This window comes from Astatotilapia calliptera, chromosome 6 (genome assembly GCF_964374335.1).
Source record: "Astatotilapia calliptera chromosome 6, fAstCal68.1, whole genome shotgun sequence".
NCBI classification, from domain to species: domain Eukaryota; kingdom Metazoa; phylum Chordata; class Actinopteri; order Cichliformes; family Cichlidae; genus Astatotilapia; species Astatotilapia calliptera.
Window position 1 is genome coordinate 33,409,862 of NC_137427.1, and position 25,236 is coordinate 33,435,097.

A 25,236-nucleotide genomic window follows, 5' to 3' on the forward strand; every position below is an offset into this window, starting at 1 on the left:
AAGCAATATTTTTAGCATCAACATTGCATCACTGAAATCATTTTAAGCCACCACAGAAAAAGAGTCTTCTAAAATGCTGTACAGTAATTGGCAATGTGTAACATGACATGAGACAGTAGCAATCATGATGATATATTAATTTATTTTTTCTTTAGACACAAACTTCTCAGGATATCTGACTTTGGAAGCGGAAAACCCCCCAAAAACAAACAGAAAAACATCACTATCCTTAGGCTCTAATCAGTCAACAAGTCAAAAGTCCATCGTTTAAACTGCATTATTGTAAGAACCTAACAAAGGAGACTCTGCTCTTTGTCTATTTTCAGTCCTTTTTAATCAGTTACTGCGTCGATAAACATGTTCATATTTATTTTACCAAAGATTACACAAGATTACAAAGTGTAGGTGTCTTTGAGTCCATGAGCTGCCAACAGGTGGAGACTTGAGGTGGTGGGACGGGGTTAAGAAGTTCAGTTTAGTGTCCACATATTGTTGACTTTAATCACAAATCATCTATCAGTATATAAAAGATGAACAAAAAAAAAAATCCCCAGTGGTGTATTATTAATACAGGAGCTTTTTGGACATTCTGGGAAATTTTGCTATCGTGCTGCTGGCTGTGGCTTCACAGGAGGAAGTCATACAAATCCCAAATGACCAAACTTCAATAGCAACAACAGCACAAGTGATCCAGCCTAAAACCATCGGTCACAGGTCCTTCCTGTTATCACAAATGTTTCCCTCTCCCATCTGATATGACGTGCTCGGGCACGGCGCGGGTGTACCACTCCGACCATCCACCGTCATACACCGACACCCCCGGGTGCCCGCACTCGTGGGCCGCCAGTGCCACGTGGCACGCGGTCACTGCAGAGCCGCATAAGACACAAAGCGGGCAGTCGAGATCCACACCAGCACGGGCAAACAGAGCCTGGAGTTGTTCCTTTGGCAGGAAGTGGCCAGAAGGTGACAGGAAGGCATGGAAAGGAATGCTGATGGAGCCAGGGATGTGGCCCGGCTCTGTGTCTGTCAATCAGAAAGAGCAGATACATTCAGAATATGATTAAATAATCTGAAATAGCAAATGTGTACTCTTAATTAATTAAGAAATGGGCAGTTACACAGAAACATGCAATTAAAAAGACCTTTAGAGATCTTGATTAGCCTTGGTGAGGCTTTTAAGTCATGCTAACCCTGTGTTGATCCCTTCTGTTTTTCTCAGTCTGGATTATGTTCTACACTTTGAATGTGGACTACAGTAAAATTCTTGAGCTGTTGCTCTGTATTCTAAATATTTTGCAGGGAAAATGGAAAATATGTGCAGCAATTTATTGAAACACATACAAAGATACATGGAAATACAGTATATGAGGCAAAAACAGTTTGTCATTATTTGGTTAGACAACCTTTATTCTTCAACACAGCCCAAACTCTCTTAGACAAGCTTTCTTGTCATTTCTTTAAGTAACAAGTAGTAACTATGACATCACCCATTGACTAGTAAGTGAAGTCTCGCTGTGACGCATTTTCATCATTGTGACTGTGGTGTTTTAAAACCACATGTGGCAAGCAACTGTGAAACCAATGACACTGCACAATCACTGGGTAAAGGCTTACTATTGAAGTTGTGCCAGCCATTAAAAAGAATTCATGTTTACGGCACTTCTGTTTTGGCTTTACTTTTTAGACCTTTCTAGCTACACCCCTCCTTGATGTAGTCTCTAATCCTGGAGTGACCTTTTACATCACAAATAATTTTACCACACATGTTTAGTGCCATTAGTAAAACTGTTATGATCCCCATTTCTGAATAACTTGTTATACAGTACACATGATTAGCAAATCATTATAATCTGCCTTTGTATTGACCGCCTCTTATTACGGCATTTCCATCTCCACTCTGCTAGCATCAGAAAGAGTAAGAGGCGTAAGTTATATTGGTCCAGCTCAGCTGCACTCGACTCTGAATAAATCAGTAGAGAGGCATGAGTCAGAGGACTGTTAAAGTCCATGACCGAAGATGACAGTCTTAAATATAAGATAAAAAAAACGGAACATAATGTGATCATTGATGACTCAACCCTGTGATCTTTTGGCTACAGAAGGACCATGTGGACGAAACCCCAGAAAGGGTTTTCTTCAGATCACATTTTAAATGTGAAAAAAAAAAATAGCCAGGTGTTAATAAACCACAACCACACTGGGACAGGCGGTATTTTAGTCTTGACTATATCAGTTATAGTGGGAAATTGGTTCAGTGTTTCAAAAGCAAAACTCTGAATTGAGGAAAAGAAAGCGAAACCCGCATTTGCTACGTTTTTACTACCACAGACAAATATGTGTGTTTGTATCGATGTTTGATATGAAAACAGACATTACAAAAACTGATGCTTATACTCCCAAGGGAGTCAATCAGAAGAGCAGATTTAGCATGTGAAAGTTTTATTTGTTTCCCCCAAAATTAAATCCAGGTTGGATTTACACATGCAATGAAAAGGGAAGTTTTTTTTGTTTTTTTTTAAGAGAGCAGTCAGAAAGGTCACTGCTCAAACTGCTTTCAGAAGTGTTCTGCCTGCAGAGGAGCCCTGTAACAGCACATCAGAGCTTTACCCTCAAACAGTGTGTGTACTGTGAGACGTATATGGATAAGACATCTATACCTTATCACTGTTTTGTCCATTCACTGAGTGCCGTCTTTAAAAACATCAGCAGATCAAAGGTTGGACTATTGCTGCATCTAAACGTTTAACCATTCACTTTGTCTGCTACTGTGGCACAGCAGTGTGTGTGTGTGTGTGTGTGTGTGTGTGTGTGTGTGTGTGTGTGTGTGTGTGTGTGTGTGTGTGTGTGTGTGTGTGTGTGTATGGTTCATTGACTATAGCTAAAATGTGGGCTATCCAAGTACGGCCTGTCTGCCTGACCTCTTTTCATGTTTGTGTTGTTCAGTCATCCAAGCCCAGAGCAAACTCCATAAAACTCTATGTACAAGGAACTAGCAAACCATTATCTTGTCCCCCCCCCATACCTGTGTCACCCTGACGTCACTGTCAGAGTCAAACTGTAATTGTGTTTTATAAGATACTAATTATTGTCCATGTTTGTTCATTAATTATCCCATCACTAGTAAAGAGAGGAGTGTCAGGGGTCAATAACATAAAATATCATGGGCCATGATATCCTCCCCTAATAACAATAATAACTTATTGTGACACGTTTGTGTGTCTATCCACCTCCACTGCCATGAGTTTGAAGTCTTTGCAGTGTACAACTGCCAGAAAAACAAATCTGCGCAGACAACAGGAAGACATTTGGAGAATTTCAAACTGGTAATTGATACCCGCCTCCAGGTGCAATCCTCGAACCAGTTTTTGATCAGTCATTCTTAAACACTCTTAAACAAGTTGACTGGTTCAATCATTCTGTTTATCTTAAAAACAGGCACAATAAGATCATCAATGTTGTCTATAAACCCTTTAATGAAAAAGTTACTATCAACAATGCACGTAATAAAAGCTACTGTGGGACGTTACTGTGAGTCACTCAGTCATCACTTTGACCAAGATAAAAATTCTATTAAAAAAATGCATGTCACCATCTTTTCCAAGAGAAAAGAGTGTAATGTTGGGTTCTTTAGAAGTATTTCAGTTACACACGGACATGAGTCAGGCCGGAAATCCTGGCACAAGTGTGTCCCAACAATAGCTGAGTTGTGAAGTTATCTTAATCATAATCAACGCATTTGTCATCAAGAGGCAATAAGAATAAAGATACAGTACACGCCCCCTCATGTCAGTGTGCCTGTAGTCTGAGGATGCTATTTGAAATAAGGGTGTCAGTAATCTGAAAATGTAATGAAGTTCTGAGAAGAATGGATCTCTTCAGCCTGAGTGGGGCATACAGGACTGTAACCATGTAACCATCATAAAGGCTCTAATGCAGACTACTCACTGTCTCTGGGTTCAGGGTCCAGTCCTTTGAACCTGCCTGTGGGCCTGGCATCCACCACCTGGAACTTTTTAGTCTCCAGGTTATCCAGGATATCCTCATAGGTTTTTATCCACGAGCGGTTCAGAGAGGCTTTGAACTCGGTCGCTGTGGGTCTGACGTACCGGTCACTCACAGGTCGACCCTCCAGCTCCCAGTTCCTGAGCCCCCCGTTGAGCATAGAGACCGCACTGTGCCCGAACACTCGGAACATCCACCACACGCGGGGCGCCGAGAACGCCCCGAACTCGCTGCCATCGTAGACCACGACGTGCGTGTCGTTTTCTATTCCCAATTTCCCGACGTATTCCGCAAAATAGTCCTCTGACGGCAACATATGGTCCAGAGGAGAGGTTTTATCACAGCACTGGTCAATGTCAAAGAAAGCTGCTCCCGGCACATGCTTCTTCTTGAACTCGGTCTTTGCGTTTCTCCGCAGTTTGGGCAAATACCACGAAGTGTCCAAGACCCGCATTTTCCCCTGGACCTTTACAGCCTGAGCCAGCCACTTAGAGGTGACCAGAGCGGTGGCTTGGAGAGCCATGGTGAACTGGAGATGCAGACAGGCTACAAAGTTTACCTAAGTTTCACAATATTTAACAAAACCGAGCCAAAAGTCGGGAGCGGTCGAGTGAGCAAAGGTACTAATGGTGGCGAGAGAGCGCATGCAAACCGTCACGCCCCTCGGCTCACCTGACACTGATAAAAGTGAAAGGGGGACACAGTAAAAATGGCATTAGCCTACATTTTAGACAAAGTCTGAACCGACACTCATTCATAAGTCTGCAGCGAGACATGCACATTTTTCCAACTCCAACAGAAAACGTAATCTATGAACCTATCTCCGTGTGAAGTGAAAATAACAGAGGATTGGAGCCACTTGTTCCATATTTGAACAAGATCAAATATTGTAGCATATTTGATTTGAGAGTTGGCAGTTCTGTTTTGATACTACTACTACTACTACTAAAATGGCCTGTATTTGTATAGCGCTTTACTTAGTCCCTAAGGACCCCAAAGCGCTTTACACTACATTCAGTCATCCACACATTCACACACACATTCACACATTGGTGATGGCAAGCTACGTTGTAGCCACAGCTGCCCTGGGGCGCACTGACTACTACTACTAATAATAATAATAATAATAAGAAGAAGAATAAGAAGAATAAAAATTTAAAACTAAAGTAATTGAAATAGCACAACAGGTCATCCAGGTAGGAACTTTGTTCATTTTACATCGTCAAGCCGACTGCTTTTAACCGACGCACGCGAGCTTGCCGGATGTTTATGGAACCACATGTTGTTACCCGGTTATAAAAGCACATTTCTGTGGATGTAGTTTGTGGAAAGTAGAAGAAAACGTTTGTAGCTTGAATCAGGATGTCGGCTTCGTTGATCAGGAGAGGACTGGAGCTGCTGAGCAATGACATTAAAGGTCAGTTTAGCCTCTTGAGCTTGCTGTGCCAGTTGGCTAACAGTATTGGATATTAGCGCTCTCGCTATTATAATTCTGACCATAACTTGTGACTGATCTGGGGTTTTTTTTACATTGTTATAGTTAGGCCGTAATAGAGGGGGTTTACAATGTTGCTTTAAGGTCTAAAATTGATTACTTGAATATTATTTCGGAGGTTTTCACGTTGTCGTCATTAAACCATAGCAACGTAGAGCCCGAAGAAGACGTATTTGAATAACGGTACTATGCTTAACCTCAACCTACATAACATTCCTGTGAGGAAAGCAATTCCTCATCCGGGTGAGCGGGTACTTGGTCTCAGCACAGCTGATGTCAGGAGGACCCTGAGAAGAACTGACGTACCCAAGCAGCGCCTCGGGACTGGTGCTCAAGGAATGTGCTGACCAGCTGGGTCATGTCCTCACAGACCTCTTCAATACCTCACTGAACCATGCAGTTGTACCATCATTCTTCAAGAATTTTACCATTATACTAGTTCCTAAAAACAGTCCACAGTTCCATGTCTTAATGATTATCACCTTTTAGGACTCACAATGTGCATTTCAGTTCCGCATTCAACACAAATCATCTCCCAGCATGAAAGCATGCGGCAAGTGGAGACAATTGATGGGGACTGGTGTACCACACACAGCTTCTCATCAATAACATTGTGGAGGAGGTGGACAGCAGCACTAAGTTTCTAGCTTTGTTCTCTTGTAATGGGAGCACAGCAATGTCTGCACTTCCTGTCTCAGATGAAGAGTGTGTATTTGGAGCAGAAGAGCCAGATTCTCCAAGTTTCTTTCTCATAGCCATCAGGCTTCTAAATTCTATTTTTTTTTAATACCCCTCCCATCTACACACACACACACACAGAGTGGACCACACTTGGACTGATCTCCCTGCTGCTGTGATACTCCATTGCTATCTATAAGTGTAATACACTGGTAATTTAACAATACTGCTGTTTTTTATGCATTTCACATTCATTTTTTTATAGCTCTGTTTGTTACTACAATTTTTATTAATGTTGTGAGCCAGTGCAACACGATTCCATTCAGATATGCTATAATTAGTGTATAGCTTTTGAATGACAAAAAGATCGATTCACACTCTTAAAAGAACATGTTTCCTTGTCTGCAGCTTACTTTGGGTTTTGTGCGTGTCTTTTTGCCATGTGTTTCCTGCCAGATGTCACTAAAGTGAAGAAGAAGCAGCAGCAGACCCCCAGCTCAGCCACAGTGATGGAGCTGGTGAGCACCAAGCGGCAGGGAGTTACCAAGCAGGTCAAAAGACTGCAAGGCCGTCTCGGGCCTGGCAAGAGCAAAGCCACTGTTAAAGACAAGAGGATCAAGTCTGCAGTGGGTCAGTCTGCTTGCTGTATTTCAGTCTTCTTCATGCTTAGAATAAAAGACATCTGTGAAAAAGTAAAAACAATTGGTACAGAGGCTTTTGTGTTTTTATGTAAGGACCAGTAGGTGGCAGCATTGGTCTTAAACTCAGTTGTAAAATGTACAGCCTTCCACTGAAAAAGACCTTAAACCTGAATAATTGTTCTGTTACTCTTTTACAGTCTAGTTGATGTTGCTCTAAATTTCTTGTTCTTTGGTTTGAATTGTAGAGGAGTTCAGGAAGAAGCAGGGGAAGAGCCATTTGAGTGAGAACCTCAAATACTTTATGGCAACTGGCTGTAAAGCAACAGATTCTGACACACTGAAGGTAACCAGGTCATCAGTCCCTCACATTTTACAAGTGCTGTCATTGTCTGTGACTTTTATCTCTTCTTGAAACACTGGAGTCCAAAATGTTAAGCAGGATTTAAAAAGAAGAGTCATATTTACATAAAAAAGCAGCTTGCTCACAGCCACAAAAACACTGGTGGCATCCGGTGGTATCTCTCAGCCTGCTCGTAGATTCAGCAGTGGTATCAATTTTAATGTCAGCAAAAAATAAACTGTACAGTAAAGATCCAAATCCCAGGATTTTATTTATTTATTTTTTGCATTATTGATAACCCAAATAGATTCATAGCCATCACTGGCTACTGATGAACTGCTTTTGTTGTCTACAGGTGGCCCTAACGTGCTGATTTGATTTCTGTCTGACATAGATCGTGAACCACAATAAAGGGAGGCAGTCAAGAAATCACCCGGACAGGCCTGTGAAGAAGGCCAAAGAGGCAAAGTCTTTGTTCACAGAGGAGGAGTTCCAGCAGTTTCAGAAGGAATACTTTGGCAGGACTGTGGAGGAAAAGAAATAAAACAGACACAAAGACACTGCGCCCACAGCAGAAGCTCCAGGGCTGCGTTTGGAGGATCGAAGTGGATTTCTGGACCAGATTTTGTTCTCATTAATGTTCATGTAGTGTCTGTATGGTTCAGGGTTTTTTTTTTTTTCTTTCTTTTTTTTCTTTCAAGGGTGTCTGTGTGAGTAATGTGTACATTTTGAACCAACCACAGGTTGAAGTTCATAGACAAAGTATGAAAAATCATTGACAAAGAGACAGGAAATGACTGAGATATGACTTGTGTCAGTCATAGCTCGCGAGTCCTTTGTTTCATTGTTTGTGAACTACAAACGTAATGAAGCTCACCTTTAATTCACAGCCAAGAAAAACACCATATTCATGGCTTAATAACCAGATAAGCTTAGCAAGAGCCATTACAGGGCGGTGTGAGAGAGCAAATTCCTGAAATTATGGGCTTATGGATGACTTATACAATACATTTCTGTTTCTCATCCCTTCTTCTTTGATAACTTCTTAGAATTTTTTATTTTTTTTTAAGATTATTGAATTATTTTTTCAATAAAAGCTGTAATTCTGGGAATAAAGCTGCATGACACACTCGATAGATATAAAGATATTAGTTGCTAATTAATCAATTATTAAATAATATCACAGTCAACACAAAGGTTTGTTATTTCTATTGCAACGACCTTGAATTAATAGCTTCCATCATTTTCATCATTCCTCCTATAAACACGTGTTTTGATATGGTCGTCCTCAAACTTGTTGCTTTATTAAAGTAATGAAATAATGACTCCTGTCATGGGTTTATTCTTGTTCAGTTCAGATTACAGTCTTTCTCTACTGGTTTGGCTCATTTCTTGAAACAGAAATTACATTTTCAAAACTCTAAGATCATTTGGCAAAACACTCTTACAGTTTAGCACAACACTATAGCTCACCTGCAAAAGCTCATATCTCTTCCAAAACTGTTCACTCGGGCTTCAATCTAAATCCCTTTCTCATTTAAACAGTCAGTGTCTCCAAAATGGCAAAGATCCTTCTCAATAGCTTTGGCTCATTTCTCGACACAGATTGGACATTCTCATCATTCTTGGTGCTTTTGTCAAACTAAACCTGGATGGTTGATCACAACAACATGGTCCACCTGCAAAAGCTCATATCTCCCCTAAAACAGTTCACTCATGTGTCAAAACTATATTTCTTTCTAATCTGAATAGTCAGTGCCCCCAAAATGCATCGTCCCTTTGGCATTGTGTGAGTACTGCCATACAAAATGTTTAGATGTTTTGTCACTATAGCAGAGGACCAACAATATACAACAGAAAAGAGTAGCCTCCAAGGTTTGACATCACAGATTGCACTCACACTACCAAGGAAATTATAACCATTTATTATTCACATGCAAAGAAAGTTTTATACATATGTAAAAAGAAAATGTACATTACAGTAGTAAATTGTATGAACACAAAATCGGCCACGTTTTCGGCCCTTGGCCAGGTTGAAGCCAGCTTTATCCACGAACACCAGGATGTGAGGGGTCTCATGTCCTTCCAATGCCATTATTTTCTAAAATAGAGTAAAGAACGTAAAATCAGTCATACAGAAGAATCATATACTACAGTTAGACAATTACATGTTCTCCCCCACAGGTTCAATATACTACAGGCCACTACTCCAGTGGTTCTAAACTAGTGATAGGCCTATGAGGAAGTACTGCAGGGGTATTTGATAGAAAGGGGAGTGGGAAATACTGATGACTTACTGAGATGTTACAGTAAAACCTACAATATTAGATAGATTTGATTGGGAGACAACAAAATAAGGATTATAATGAGAATTGTATCATACAGTAAACTGCAGTTTTCTGTTGAAATTGTTGAAGTCAGATGAAGCAAATACTGATTCTGAAATCAGGTAAAGGAGGTATTGAAACCAAATAAGTGTTTCAAGAAATGAGCCAAACCAATGGAGAAAAACTGTAATATTTTGCTTTTATTAGGTTAAAAGGTGAACTAATAAGGTTTGGAGGGGAAGAGCACAGACATTTTCACTCTTTACATTTTTTTTAAAGATTAACCAAAAAAAGCTCTTTCATTTAGTGAGCTCTTAACTGTTTCCCCTTCGAGATGGGCTTTTTTGTTTAAGGGAAAGAGTGCCACCATAGACCTAAAGGGTTTCCACCATTTTTCATGTTTTTTTAATTACTCATGTCGTCAAGGCAAATCAGAACACCACATCCTCTTTTCTCAGAAAAAAGGAGTCAAACTTGAGTCGAAGAAATGTTTAGGGTACAACGTGAACAACCCAGACATGGACATGATGGCACACTAAAGCACTGGTACGTTCTTAATGTGATTTTTCGCAGTGGCTGTTTGGCTAGTGTGCATAAGTGACTTTAGAACCCTAAATTTCATCATAGTTATATCATTAACATTTTTCTAACATTGTGTTTTAACGTTATATTAATATGGGACATAATGCTATGAATGCTACACATTTGTTGACAAAAACAATATTTTGGAGTAAATTAATCTGCAGGATTACATAATATTTCATAAGGAAGTCATGTCTTTATCATCTGTATCATCTTTAGCCTTTTAGACCCTCTAACCCCAAATAACATCAGCCTGTTTAATGCTCTGATGTAGTTTCCATCTTAAGAAAATTTTATTTTATAGTTCAATGTATATAAAGTATAATATCAGTATAATGCAGGACCTATCATTTGTACGGCCAAAGTGAGATTGACACTAGTCTTATCAGCTATGTTAGCAAACTAGTATACTAGCTAAAGTTAACAATACTGATGGCTAAAGGAACTCAGCCCACGGCCGTCGTATTCTCCCAGACACATTGCATGCCGACGAAACATCTTAACTTTCTACAACAAAAGTCAAACAAATGACATAAAATAACATTTTCTCTATTTCTGTCAAACATTTAGCTGCATGAGCCTTGCACCTGAACCCTGGGTGCACTGATAGCATAGTCTTTCTTCTTTTAAAACATCTCTAAAAAGTACATCTGTGCTTCTGTGCTGGTCCCAGACATACAGTCCTCCACAGAATCTGTATTTTTTGCAAACAAACTTTAAATATTTTACTCCATATCACAGACCAAATTTATTTATGGTTTAACTGGCGATTGTAAGACGTCACAGTATCTTTTCAAATACAGTTTAGTATTTTGGTCCATTATTCTACCATTATTTTGAATTTGAGTCCAAAACTTAACTTCAACCATTGTTACATCAGTTTGCAGAGATGTCTCTGTGGTCCATATCTTCCATTTTGGATGGTCAGATTTCCAGAAATCAGAATCTGCAAACTTTATTAATCCCTAAGAAAGTTACGTGGGTTACAGTTGCTCCAGTATAAATAACAGTAACAGAACCAGACTAGACTATATAACAATACTATATGTTACAGATTTAAGACATTTAAGAAATAGCACAATATATACAAATCACTCAAGAATAAATATCAAGGATTGACGGAGGTGATTATAAATAAATATCAAGAATGTTGACATGGTGCTCAGCATGCAACAACATAGAGGATAGCACTGACCACAAAAGACTCCGGAGCATTGTCTGACAGATGTTGAAGGACCTCAGAAAATAGAGACGACCTGCTGCTGCGGAGCCTGGGACGGTCTGCTTGCCTCCACCCCGGGGGGAAGGGTAACATCTCTTGGGTCTGGGTTCTGTTTCCCCCTCTGGGGGCGAGGGTACCTGGACCCGGGGTATAGAGTATGTTTGGGGAGTGTGATTGTGTGTACATGTCCATTTATGTCAATCCTTACGTTGGGTGAGTGCTGAGTGTTTGTATATGTGTGCATGAGGGTGGGAATGCATGTTTGTGTCTGTGTGTGCCTGTTTGTCTGTGTCTATATGTCAGGTCGGGTCTTAGACTCCACCTCTCTGGGAACTCCCAGGCCCTCCAAGGCCTATCTCCCCTTACCACACTCCCTGCCGGTGACTGATGCCCTCAGGGGTCGGTGCATTGGTGGTTCTTGGTGTCCGGGGCTGGGCACTCAGGTATGTACCGGCTCACTCCCGGTGGCTACCTGGGGTTTTTTTTTGCTTGTTTTCTATTCTTCTTCTCTCAACAGGTGATCCAGGAGATTTTTTTTCTCCCCCCCCCCCCTTTCTCACTGTCCCTCTCCCCTTCTGTTTTTCCTTTCCTTCCTCTTTCTTTCTCCCTTTCCTATCCCTCACTCATGTCTGTCCCGTCTGTAACATCTGAAAATAAAATATAATAAATAATAAAAACAAAGGTCGATCAAATGGACCAATACGGCAATGCCACGATGATCCATTTGGCAAAGTAAATCCATTGGGTATCCTTGTTGGTCTTCAGACAACAATTCTGATGGCTAAAGAACCAAATGGGACAGGCAAAAAAAAAAAAAAAAAAAAGACAGTTACGCAATGAAAACCTGGCTTTCAGCAATTTTTGTGATTTGGTGGTATATAAATAAAGTTGAATTGAACTGAAAAAAAAAATAGAGACGACTCTGGCCTTTCCTATAAAGTGCAGTGGTGTTTGTAACCCAGTCCAGTTTATTGTTCATGTGTACTCCAAGGTATTTATAGTCCTCCACAATGTCCACATCGACCCCTGGATTGAAACACGGGTCAAGGGTTTCCTGGTCTTCCTAAAGTCCACAATCAATTCCTTAGTTTTGCCACGTTGAGCTGCAGAGGATTCTGCTTGCACCACGTGACGAAGGAGTCAACCACAGCCCGGTACTCTATCTCATCACCCCTGCTGATGCATCCAGCTGATGCTGATATGGTCTGACTACGGGTCAGAGCTGGTCCAGGATGATTTTTCCAGGGTCTTCATGATGTGGGAGGTCAGTGCCACCGGCTTGGAATCCTGGGGGCCACTGGGACGTGGCGTCTTTGGTACAGGGACGAGGCATGATGTCTTCCTCAGAACTAGGACCCTCTGCAGACTCAGACTCAACATGAACAGTTTCTGAAAGACTCCACAAAGCTGGGGGGCACCTTGAAGACGTGGGGACTCACCCTGTCTGGTCCAGCAGACTTGCATGATTGGAGTCTCCTCATTTGCCTCTGAACCTGTTCGTGAGTGAAAGTGATAGGTAGGAGAAGGGTGTCAGGACATTCACCAGAGGCAACGGTGCAATGTGAAGAGAGAGCTGGAACAATGGAGTCGGTGCAGCAGGTTATGTAGTCAGTGATACACTCAGTGAGCCCATTGATGTCCTTGGTGTGAGGCTCACAGAGTGTCTCCCGGTCAGTCAAAAAAGCCCTGTAGACCTGCTAAGGCCTACTCTGACCACCTCCTAATGTTTCTCGTGGTCACAGGTCACAGAAAGCACCAAAGAGGAGCTTCCTGACAGAACCATAATTCAAAGTCTCTTTTGTTTGGCAGGGCAGCTGTCATGGATCTGGATCATTTGACCCAGCATTTTGACTTTCTTGTGTTTTGGTGATTGTTATGTATTATAATGATGATGATTTAAGGTTCATTAGGTAGTCCTGAATTTATTCTATGCTCTGAGTTCTTTGTATTCCCTGTTTAGTTTCTTGTCTGTTAGGTTCCCCTTGTGTTTTGGCCTCTCCTCTGTGTAGTTTAGTGGGTTATTGATACAATGATCACTGTTATTATCAGTCACACAGCAGCTTGTGTTATTCTACTGCTGTTACACATCCATCGTGTGATCACTTCTGTAAAACCTATTTTTCACGGGTTTTCACACCGTTTTCACATGATACTAGTTTCTCACATTGCCGTATCAAATGTGACATAATCACATAAGGGAATGAAAGATCAGCATTTTTAGTTATTACTTAGATCAAAATTAAATGTGAATTGAAAAGCCCAAGTATGTTGCATAGTTACTAAAAAAAGCTTAATAAGTAACACTGTTCAGCTTGTTATAAATATCATCTCAGTGAAGTGATTCAGGCAGATGGCTACATGAGGCCATATAAAGTTTTCATCACTAAATAAGTATTACCAGGCTGCACTGCGTTATCATTATAAAGTCCATCAGAACAGCTCCCTTAAGTCAAGAGAACAACTGAGACAATCCATCCACAATACGAGGTTAGTCATTTATATACTGCAACAACATGGGAATAGAGCAGCTGCCAGAGAATTCAACATTAATAAATCAATGGTACGGAAGTGGAGGAAGCAAGAAGAATTAGTTGAGTAAAATTTGACTTATCTGACTGTTTTGTTTTGCTTAATGTGCCTTATAATCCAGAGCGCCTTTATGCATGAAAACAGACCCATTTATTGACAGTGCACCCGGTGCGCTTTATGGTCTGAAAAATATGGTCGTAAAAGTCAGTTTGTTTACCAAGATATAGAAATGTCCATCAACAGCATGTTTTAATTAGTTAGTATTAGTTCATTTGATGAGGTGAGCTTCCCTCCCTCCAAGACATCTACAGGAAGCGCTGCCTGAGGAAAGCGGGGAGGATCATCAAGGACTCCAGTCACCCCAGCCATAAACTGTTCAGACTGCTTCCATCAGGAAGGAGGTTCTGCAGCATCCGGTCCCGTACCAGCAGACTGAGAGACAGCTTTTTCCATCAGGCCATCAGACTGCTGAACACGTCATAGACACCTCACCTCCACTACTGGAACTTCAACATTATGCACTCCACACTGTACAGTAATGCCACTGTTTTGCACATATTCAACTCTGTATATTTTATATATTTTATTTATTGTTGACTCTATTTAATTTGTAAAATATGTGTGTATACACACACACACACACACACACACACACACACACACACACACACACACACACACACACACACACACACACGTAGAAAAACATTTAGTATACACATCCAGAAATTATTATTTTTTGCATATACTATTATATATTGTACATATATTTATTAGTTTCAGATTTAGCCATTCGTATATTTTGCCTGTTTACATTATTGTATTTGCACAACTCTGTTGCTTGTGAAGCTCGCACACAAGAATTTCACTCGCATGTGCTGTACCAATGTACCTGCACATGTGATGTGACAATAAAAGTGATTTGATTTGTTAGAATGATGATTTAGATCGTTCCTGTCTGCATCGCCTCCAACTGGTGCAGAACGCTGCTGCTCGCATGCTGACCGGTTCCAAAAAGAGAGACCACATCGCTCCGGTCCTCTGCTCTCTCCACTGGCTCCCAGTTGCTTTTAGGATTGATTTTAAAATTTTACTGCTGGTTTTTAAGGTTCTTAACGGTACTGCACCTCCTTACCTGGCAGAGCTTCTTAGCATTTACCGCCCCAGGAGATCTTTGAGGTCAGCAGACCTGATGCTTTTAGATGTTCCCAGGTACAGATTAAAGACTAGGGGAGAGAGGGCTTTTGCTGTGGCTGCACCCAGACTGTGGAACAGTTTACCTCCTCACATCAGATTCTCCACAAGCCTAGGAACTTTTAAAACTGCTCTTAAAACTCACCTCTTCTCATTTGCTTTTAGCAAGGTTTAACTTATTGTTTTAATTTATTGTTTTATCAGTGAGATGTTTTATGTACTTGCGTTTTATTGTATTTTATATTTGTATTTTATTGTACAGCACTTTGGTCAGCCTTGGTTGTTTTTAAATGTGCTTTATAAATAAACTTGACTTGACTTGACTTGACTTGATGATGAGGTTGCTGATGCTCCAGAGCCTCCATGCTCAAGGAGAATATGAACTCGTTACCTTCAAAGAAACAGGTAACGTATTTCAGTTGATGTAGTTTGACACTGTAAATATTCTTAAAGAAATTAATTTGTAACCTAAATGAAACCACTTTCTCTTCCCAAGAAGTACTTCAAAAAAGGTCTACAAAAGGCGTGTAATGTTTGTGTGTGATGGATCATTGGTACTCCTCCAAACAATTTCAATTACGTTCTGCAAAACAAGTCTGGAGGATCTGCTGCAGAAGTACTTTTCAATAATCATTGGTCAGCATCCATCATAGATGTTCAACCTTCCTGGTCTTCATTGATGTTTGAGCCACATCATGAAAAATGCTAAGGATCTTTGTGTATATATTAAGAAATGTGTGTACATTTATATCAATAACTGTATGACAATTTAATATTTCTGGTTTAAAAGTACTACTAACAGTAGTTCCATGTACTTTTCCCTGCATTTCAGAAAACTGCAGGCTTGGAATGCATGTGTTTGGGCTCCTTAAATGTTGTTCTTCAATGAAAGACATGACATGGATGGGGTTGTCCATAGTGTAGCAGTAATGTTTTTGCAGGCCTTGTAGTGGCAGGAACGTAACAAAGCACTACAACTTGAAACTCCTCATGCAAAAAAGGGGACTCTGGATGTTGATGAAAAGTGATTGCCAAAGACGGGAAAGTAAGTTAGTAATATTACTTTGTCATTCCAAATGAATGTGTCTCATTGTCTCACAGAAACTGGGTGCAGGTTACATAAAAAAGATAAATTAACTGAATAAAATGCAATCTGTTCGTTTTTAAAAATAGAATTTTGAAATCATACTGTCATGTGTATCTAAACTACCAAAACCTTAATGAGAAATTTAAATAACACCACACATAACTGTGCATGAAAGTAAGAAATATTGTTAAAAATTGTTTCATACATCACTGAATATTCATTTACAGAAAGATGTTGGGGAAACCCCGCCAAAGACCCATTTCCTGGAAAGTGTTCATGCAGCATTACTGGACTGTGAGGGTCCAGGATGTCATGGTACTTGTCCTGCCTACTTAGCTCAGTAAACACAATCACAAACACAATCCAAGAACCAGGTATTTTGAAGATGATAAGTGCAGCAGGAGTTGTAGAGCAAATTGAGAATAACATATAATAAATTAACCAATGTACTATTAAATTTCAGAATTACACACAAGTAGAACCCAGGTGATTTTGGGGAAAAAAGCCATTGGGATCCAAACAGAACTTGTATCCAATGAAGAATGACAAAGCTCGTGCATGGGTGGCAAAGGTGTGAGAATTGGAGGGATGTATAGGAAGTTGAGATGAAAGCCTACATTGGAATTTTGATTCTAGCTGGCATCTACCACTCAAGGCATGAAGCAACACGTGATTTGTGGGATGACAAGACCAGATGGGCAATATTTCGTGCGACGATGTCCCACTACCGCTATTCTCAGATCAGTGCTAACATCCACTTTGATGACAGGCTCACCTGCCCGGGACGCTTCAGGGATGATAAGCTTGCTGCATTTCATATCCTGTGGGAAAAATGGGTTGCTTGTTTTCCCCTGTTGTTCAGTCCAGGGGTTGATGTGCGTGTTGATGAACAGCTTGTTGCATTCAAAGGCTGCTGTTGATTTCGACGGTATATGCTCAACAAGCCCGCAAAATATGGCATTAAAATCTGGGTCACCCGTGCTGCGGTAACCTCCTATGCCTGGAAGGTGCAAATTTACACGGGGGGGGAAAAAAATCACACTCCCCACCCGGTAGTTCCCAGGCAGTTGTGCTCCAACTGACAGAAGGGCTCCAAGGACACACTGTCACATGGGACAACTTTGCGTAATTCATCTTGGCAGAGTAACTCCTCAGAAGGAAGAGGGAGAAAAAAAAATTGGCTCTGGTTGGCACAATCACAAGAAACAAACCAGAGTTACGATAGATTTGTTTCGCTCCAACAGAGGAAGACTCTGTCATCCGTCTTTGCCTTCACCAAAATGACCATGGCGGAGTCCTACGTCCCCAGTTGAGGGGAGAATGCTTTTAAGCACAAAGCACAGGCAGTGATGGGGAAAATATGAAGCCTGCAGCAATCCTGTTCTACAATAGGTGCAAAGGCAGCGTAGATGACCTGGACAAGGTTGTTGGCATACGATTGACATACGATTTTTGATAAAGTCTCTTTTTAACATGAATTGCAATGTATAATAGTTGATGCAATACTCATTAAAAGGATACAAGCATTAACCCCATGGTGTGCTCTAGTCAACAAGAAATAGAGACTTGTCTCCTAAACTTCGAAGAAGAACTCCACATACTGCACAAAAAGTAATGATGCATAAAAATCATTTGAATAAATATAGTATAGTATATAGTTAATATAGCTTTGTTTTGCAGGAGTTTTCACAATATGAAAATACAGTGGGGCAAAAAAGTATTTAGTCAGCCACCGATTGTGCAAGTTCCCCCACTTAAAATGATGACAGAGGTCAGTAATTTGCACCAGAGGTACACTTCAACTGTGAGAGACAGAATGTGAAAAAAAAATCCATGAATCCACATGGTAGGATTTGTAAAGAATTTATTCGTAAATCAGGGTGGAAAATAAGTATTTGGTCACCTCAAACAAGGAAAATCTCTGGCTCTCACAGACCTGTAACGTCTTCTGTAAGAAGCTTTTCTGTCCCCCACTCGTTACCTGTATAAATGGCACCTGTTTGAACTCATCATCTGTATAAAAGACACCTGTCCACAGCCTCAAACAGTCAGACTCCAAACTCCGCCATGGCCAAGACCAAAGAGCTTTCGAAGGACACCAGGAAAAGTATTGTAGACCTGCACCAGACTGGGAAGAGTGAATCTACAATAGGCAAGCAGCTTGGTGTGAAAAAATCAACTGTGGGAGCAATCATCAGAAAATGGAAGACATACAAGACCACTGATAATCTCCCTCGATCTGGGACTCCACGCAAGATCTCATCCCGTGGGGTCAAAATGATCATGAGAACGGTGAGCAAAGATCCCAGAACCACACGGGGGGACCTGGTGAATGACCTGCAGAGAGCTGGGACCAAAGTAACAAAGGTCACCATCAGTAACACACTACAACGGCAGGGAATCAAATCCCGCAGTGCCAGACGTGTTCCGCTGCTGAAGCCAGTGCATGTCCAGGCCCGTCTGAAGTTTGCCAGAGAGCACATGGATGATACAGCAGAGGATTGGGAGAATGTCATGTGGTCAGATGAAACCAAAGTAGAACTTTTTGGTATAAACTCAACTCGTCGTGTTTGGAGGAAGAAGAATACTGAGTTGCATCCCAAGAACACCATACCTACTGTGAAGCATGGGGGTGGAAACATCATGCTATGGGGCTGTTTTTCTGCCAAGGGGACAGGACGACTGATCCGTGTTAAGGACAGAATGAATGGGGCCATGTATCGTGAGATTTTGAGCCAAAACCTCCTTCCATCAGTGAGAACTTTGAAGATGAAACGAGGCTGGGTCTTCCAACATGACAATGATCCAAAACACACCGCCCGGGCAACAAAGGAGTGGCTCCGTAAGAAGCATTTGAAAGTCCTGGAGTGGCCTAGCCAGTCTCCAGACCTCAACCCCATAGAAAATCTGTGGCGGGAGTTGAAAGTCCGTGTTGCTCGGCGACAGCCCCAAAACATCACTGCTCTCGAGAAGATCTGCATGGAGGAATGGGCCAAAATACCAGCTACTGTGTGTGCAAACCTGGTAAAGACCTATAGTAAACGTTTGACCTCTGTTATTGCCAACAAAGGTTATGTTACAAAGTATTGAGTTGTATTTTTGTTATTGACCAAATACTTATTTTCCACCCTGATTTACGAATAAATTCTTTACAAATCCTACCATGTGGATTCATGGATTTTTTTTTTTCACATTCTGTCTCTCACAGTTGAAGTGTACCTCTGGTGCAAATTACTGACCTCTGTCATCATTTTAGGTGGGGGAACTTGCACAATCGGTGGCTGACTAAATACTTTTTTGCCCCACTGTACATAATCAAAACACTTCCTATACAGATTCAATCCAAAAGTTTATCAAGTGTCACTGAGCAGTCTTTACCTTCAAATCTGACCCCCCCACCCTGTGAAGTAAAGCAGCTGGGCCTTTAGCAACACAATGTTGAATTTGAAATAACCTGCCACTTGAAAACACGTCTCTCTTCCTGCTTCCTCTTCTTCTGTAGAGCTAGCTAGATTTTGAAGTATTGCGACCACAAAATGCAGACACCTGCACTCCTTCCAGCCCACTTTAACCCCTGAATATAAACGCTATAAATAAACCTGGAGTAACGAATCTGGTTTAAAAATATGATGAGTAGAACCTACTGATCTTTGTTAAAAAATGTAGGTAGTAAAAGTAAAGAGAAAAACAAATAGCCGAGTATCGATTTAAGTACAGTTACCACCTCATACAGTATGAAATAGTGACGCAAGCCACTGAAGCCATTTTCCAACCCTCCTCATATTTTCTTTTTTCTGTTACGTGTATTATTATGACTAAAATCTGTCCATTCAGAACAAACCGCAGATTGACGTTCACATTTAATCAGTATCTGTTTCGAAACCTACCAGAAATTATGCAGATACATGCAGTCAGCAGTTATTTCTCTGACTAAAGTCATGAAACTAGTTCTCCAAATGATGAGCCTGTAAATGTCTTAAACATGTTTATTAGTCATATTTTCTTTGTAAGGATTTCGCCTGAGACTTTAGTCAGACTATTTAGTTAATATCACAATTAGAAGTCATATCATATATATCTGTATATACCAGATGTTACAGACGGGACAGACATGAGTGAGGGATAGGAAAGGGAGAAAGAAAGAGGAAGGAAAGGAAAAACAGAAGGGGAGAGGGACAGTGAGAAAGGGGGGGAGAAAAAAAATAAAAATCTCATGGATCACCTGTTGAGAGAAGAATAGAAAACAAGCAGAAAAAAAAACCAAAGCAACATACTAAACACAACACCATCGCATTAATCTAGCTAAGTGTAAACAGCAGTAAATACTAAATATTCAATGTTGTTGTGCAGCACGCAGGACAGATGTGCTTCGAAGTAGCAGCCAAGAAAGGTGTAATTTGGGTCTACGAGCAGTGAACACCCGTGTGCATACCTGTGTGGATCCGCGCGCTTGCATTCCAAAGGTTTCTCCATGTAATGATCTGCTAGGGAGTGTGGGGGGGGCCACAGCCCCGTCCTCCGGGGTGTGAAGCGGGTATGGAGGAGATCAAAACTCCAGACATCAGTAAGGCCCCCAGAACACAAGAGACCATGGAAGACCAAGGACTTTTTTTCGACAAATAGGGCTTTCACAAAGCTCTGGGAAAATGTACAGGTCGCAGAGGGGAGTTGTCTAGGGAGAAGGACACAGGATGAGTTAATCCCAAAGCTTCCCAAAAAATCCATAAAGACAAAAAAAGACTGATCCAGATTGCCTACTTGATTTATTAGAAGGCGACGTCCAGAAGGGGTTTGGGTCTGCAGGGTGGTGACTTGCTGAGGAGTTGTTTGAGCATAGGTAGGCAGGTGAAGCGGTAGGTAATCATTGAAGGGTCCATGTGATGAGATGGAAAAGGAGGAGTACTCCTGCAGTCAATGAGGAGATACTGGAAGAGGAGGGAAAGGACTGCTAGAACACAAAAGGTAAGTTTCACAAAATTAACTTGGTTTAGTCTGTTTACCATACAAAACTGGCAGATAATCTGATGAAGACTGGGAGGAAAGGAATTCAGTAAATTCTAATACAAAATTTTAAGAGTTAGTACACAAACCAACTGACAGACCACAACACAAACCTGGATAAGTGGCACAAAATGGATGAATGAATAAAGACAGGACCTTTTTAATGTAATGATGGATTTTGTTTTTTTACTTAGCTGATTGGTTCTTGCCATAATATGAATTCTAACAGTTGTGAAATCAGGCTGTCAGCAGGGTACCAACCTGGCCTGACAAGGCACACCTGTAAAGTGAAACAGGTGTGAGGTGACTAAATCATGAAGCTTATTAAGAGAAGGCCAGGGGTTTGCAGCACTTTCAACAAAGCAATGGGTGGCTACTTTCAGGAATCTATATTATAGGTTTTTTTTTTTCTTTGCTACATAATAGTGTGGATGCTGTAAAGCTAATTAGTTAACTAATTAAGGTTAAGTAACAAAGGTTGCTTGGTTTTTATTTATTTATTTTTGTTATTTTTAGGTTGGCTGTGGCTCAGGTGGTAGAGCAGATCAGCTACTGATTGGAAGGTTGGTGGTTCGATCCTAGGCTTCCCCAGTCTGCATGTCAAGTGTACTTGGGCAAGATACTAACCCCAAATTGACTTGCTCTTGATGAAGGCGGTCGCACTTTTCTCCTCTCCTCCTCCTCTCCCTTAGCTTCCCTGCTTAGTCCTTGTCTAGTCTCGTGTTTTTTGTATTACTTTTCCCTGGAACACTCTCTTACAGTCTGTTCTCTAAAACCTAAAAGAGAATTATGGATTTGATCAACTGGTCTCTGAATGCAATTGACACCCCTTCTCAACGAGAAGTCTGGGCTCGGGTGAGCCTGACTGCTGAAGATATCTACCTATTCGGAACCATGATAACAGGGTTCTGGTTGATCGAAGCTGGCTTGGCCCTGGCTTATCGCAGAATTAAGGAAGCGGAACCAGCTGTTCAAACCCCCACAAGGCTGCCCGCTGGGATTGAAATGGTGGAATGAGGCGTGAGTTTCTCAAAATGGGCTCGTCGAGTGCAGCACGGAGAAGATCTTGGAGAACGCACAGCTGCCGTGAATACTCAGAACAAGACCTCTGAGTGAAAAACTGGATTACATCTGGAGGGGCTAGCTCGAATAACACCTTTGAGCGCAAATTCGATCACATCTTGGGGAAGTGCACTGCGGTCGTGAGTTCTCAGAACCTGCTCTTTGAGCAAAAAGAACGACAACATCACGGAACGTAAGTTTGGATAACATCATCACAGCAAAAATGCCAGTGTTGATTTTTCAGTGTTAGTAGATTTCAACAGAGTTCCGAGTTAGTTCAACACTTAATTGAGTTAAAATAACACATCGGGAGTTGATTCCTGAAAAGTGTAAGTGTGGATTTTAGTCGTTACTGCATTTTAACACTGTGGGTGTTAAAACAAGACCAAGACTTCGCAATGCTGTTTGGGGAGGAAGTGTCTGGTAAATTCCTTGCAAAGTGGCCAACATTCTTTAAGCCAAGAATCATCAAAGATTGCAAAAATCTGTCTCAGAGTACAGAATTGGATGACCTGCTCGTCTCTGCACAGGGGGACTCTGACGAGGGTGGTAAGTTGGAGATGGTAGACTTCACATGTCTTTACAGCATTTTCACAATTCCCACAGCACAATATATTAGTGGACCATACTATTAAATCAAAACATGTTTTGGCACCTTTACAACAAATTGGAATACAGCTTTTGATTTTATAAATTCCGTTGGGTTTCTGTTCATTTCAGTATGGTATGAAAAGGAATTTACAAACTTTAATGGCATTTAAAGTTTGACAAAGTATTGTTATGACTCAATATTTACGTCACTTGGTGGCCAGAAGATTTTAAGTGTCTTGAAATGAATTTTCATACCATACTGATGACAGTGGAAAACTGCTTTATTTGAAAAATTATCAGTTATCTAAAACTGAATAACATTGAAAAAATGACTGCTGTGGACCTTAATCAGAATCAGAATCAGAAAGGGTTTTATTGCCAAATGTTGAGCGGGTTTACAACATTAGGAAATTGCTGCGGTGCTTCAGTGCAAACATACTGTTATAAATTAAGCTTAAATAGACATGAAAATAAAAATGAGAACAAGAATTAAAAGTGCTAAGTAGATAGATATATACATGATATATACATGAGTGCAGGTGGTGATCAGTGCCAAACATGGAATGATGCAGTGAACACAGCGTAGGGTCATGTGTTAGTGGCGGGGATAGTCATACGGTTATTGTTCATGTATTCAACAGCAGAGGGGAAGAAACTGTTCTTATGGCGAGAGGTTCTGGTGCGAATGGACCGGAGCCTCCTGCCTGAGGGGAGCAGGTCAAACAGACTGTGTGCAGGGTGAGAAGGGTAAAATGACAGTAATTGCGATTATCCTAATTCCTATTCTGTTGTTTGGGACTGCGAGTTGGCTGCCATTCTTTTGCTGCTTCACTTGTTACCTCCAACATCTAAAGGAAGGAAGTCTTCAAAGATTAGCACATCAGATGCTGCTCACCACCTAATGAAATTCATGAAGGTATGATTTTTAGAAATGTGTTAAAGTAGCTTTCTCTTTTGATGAGAAAAGATCCAGATTATCAGATGTTTTAAGAGGGCAAGGGGTTCCACTGTGCAGCAGATATATCTATGCCAGATAGGCTTGGTGTTGCAGCGCCGGCACATTATTATTTCCATTAAAACTAAAATTACACATTGGAACAAAAAACTGTGGGCCCGAAGTAAAACATTCTAATATTGTCTTAATTTTAGGCAGCACTGCCACTCAACATCCAATTACCAATTTTGTTTAATGTGAATCATTTGGTTTCTTTCACTCCCTCAGGTGGGAGGTAGCATGGAGACTTTTCTTAAGGCTGGCCCCACTCAGCCATTCCTCCTGTGTGTTGGAGAAAGAAAGAACATCATCCAGACTTTCTACATTGTCCTAGATCAAAAGGTCATCCCCTGTGTGACGCAGACGGGAGTTGCAGCTTTTGATGAGCTTTTCAAGGCACATTTTGTATTTGCTGTGTCCTATGACGAAGCATTGCACAACTTCTGCACATTCATCCAGACCACCGTGTATGGCATTGATGTTGGCAGCGTGAAAGAGAGTCCTCGGGTCAGGGAAATCAGAGCAAGAATCCTTCACAGTACAGTCTAAAGACATCGACTATACAGCACTTTGACTGGAAATATATCATGACCTATAGTGTCAAATGCCTTTGTCAAGTCTATGAATAACCCAGCCACATATTGCTTTTTGTCTATGGACTTTGTGATGTATTCTATTGAATCTAATAGTGCCAATGATGTTGATCTGAATCCGTACTGACTCTCGGTGAGTAGTTTATGTTTATCTATAAATTTTTCCAGTTGGTTGTTAAACAGTTTTTCAAGAATTTTTGAGAATTGAGGTAGTAAAGAGACTGTCTATCAGTGTATCCGGTTTTTCTGTGCTTCCCCAGGATCAGTGATTGTTCTTGCTAAATTTGGTCCAGCAGTTACAAAGAATTCATTGAGACTATTTGCCACAACATCCATATTGTATTCTTCATGGTCATTACAAATGAAATACTTGGGATAGTTCTTTTGTCCAGCCCCACGTTTTATAACACTGTTCAGTATTTCCCATCCATCCATCCATCCATCCATCCATCCATCTTCATCCGCTTTATCCGGGGCCGGGTCGCGGGGGCAGCAGCCTAAGCAAAGAGGCCCAGACCTCCCTCTCCCCAGCCACCTCCTCCAGCTTATCCGGGGGAATACCAAGGCGTTCCCAGGCCAGCCGAGAGATATAATCTCTCCAGCGTGTCCTGGGTCTGCCCCGGGGCCTCCTCCCGGTGGGACATGCCTGGAACACCTCACCCAGGAGGCGCCCAGGGGGCATCCTTGTCAGATGCCCGAACCACCTCAGCTGGCTCCTTTCGATGTGGAGCAGCAGCTGCTCTACTCTGAGCCCCTCCCGGATGGCCGAACTTCTCACCCTATCTCTAAGGGAGAGGCCAGCCACCCTAGGGAGGAAGCTCATTTCTGCCTCTTGTATCCGCAGTCTCGTTCTTTCGGTCACTACCCACAGCTCGTGGCCATAGGTGAGGGTAGG

General features: G+C 41.3%; 2 protein-coding genes across 2 annotated transcripts; one reads left to right on the forward strand and one right to left on the reverse strand.

Annotated features, from left to right (window-relative positions):
- Positions 1–122: 122 nt before the first annotated feature.
- Positions 123–4,925, reverse strand: LOC113024624 (3-mercaptopyruvate sulfurtransferase). Its single transcript, XM_026171818.2, has 2 exons — positions 3,949–4,925; positions 123–1,026 (listed from the first exon to the last, which is right to left on the reverse strand). Exons 1-2 carry the CDS (start codon positions 4,526–4,528, stop codon positions 728–730), a joined length of 879 nt encoding a protein of 292 aa, XP_026027603.2. The 5' UTR covers positions 4,529–4,925; the 3' UTR covers positions 123–727.
- Positions 4,926–5,054: 129 nt separating this feature from the next.
- Positions 5,055–8,484, forward strand: rps19bp1 (ribosomal protein S19 binding protein 1). The gene is made up of 4 exons (XM_026169359.2): positions 5,055–5,422; positions 6,635–6,808; positions 7,065–7,162; positions 7,554–8,484. The coding sequence occupies exons 1-4, from the start codon at positions 5,368–5,370 to the stop codon at positions 7,701–7,703; spliced, it is 477 nt and encodes a 158-aa protein (XP_026025144.1). The 5' UTR covers positions 5,055–5,367; the 3' UTR covers positions 7,704–8,484.
- The last annotated feature ends 16,752 nt before the right edge of the window (positions 8,485–25,236 follow it).

Excerpts from the sequence above, each read along its gene's own strand:
- rps19bp1 (XM_026169359.2), top strand. The coding sequence starts at position 5,368 with ATGTCGGCTTCGTTGATCAGGAGAGGACTGGAGCTGCTGAGCAATGAC. Across the intron at positions 5,423-6,634 it reads GCTGAGCAATGACATTAAAG|ATGTCACTAAAGTGAAGAAG; the intron begins GTCAGTTTAGCC and ends GTTTCCTGCCAG. Across the intron at positions 7,163-7,553 it reads CAGATTCTGACACACTGAAG|ATCGTGAACCACAATAAAGG; the intron begins GTAACCAGGTCA and ends TGTCTGACATAG.
- LOC113024624 (XM_026171818.2), bottom strand. The coding sequence starts at position 4,528 with ATGGCTCTCCAAGCCACCGCTCTGGTCACCTCTAAGTGGCTGGCTCAG. Across the intron at positions 1,027-3,948 it reads GGACCCTGAACCCAGAGACA|ACACAGAGCCGGGCCACATC; the intron begins GTGAGTAGTCTG and ends TCTGATTGACAG.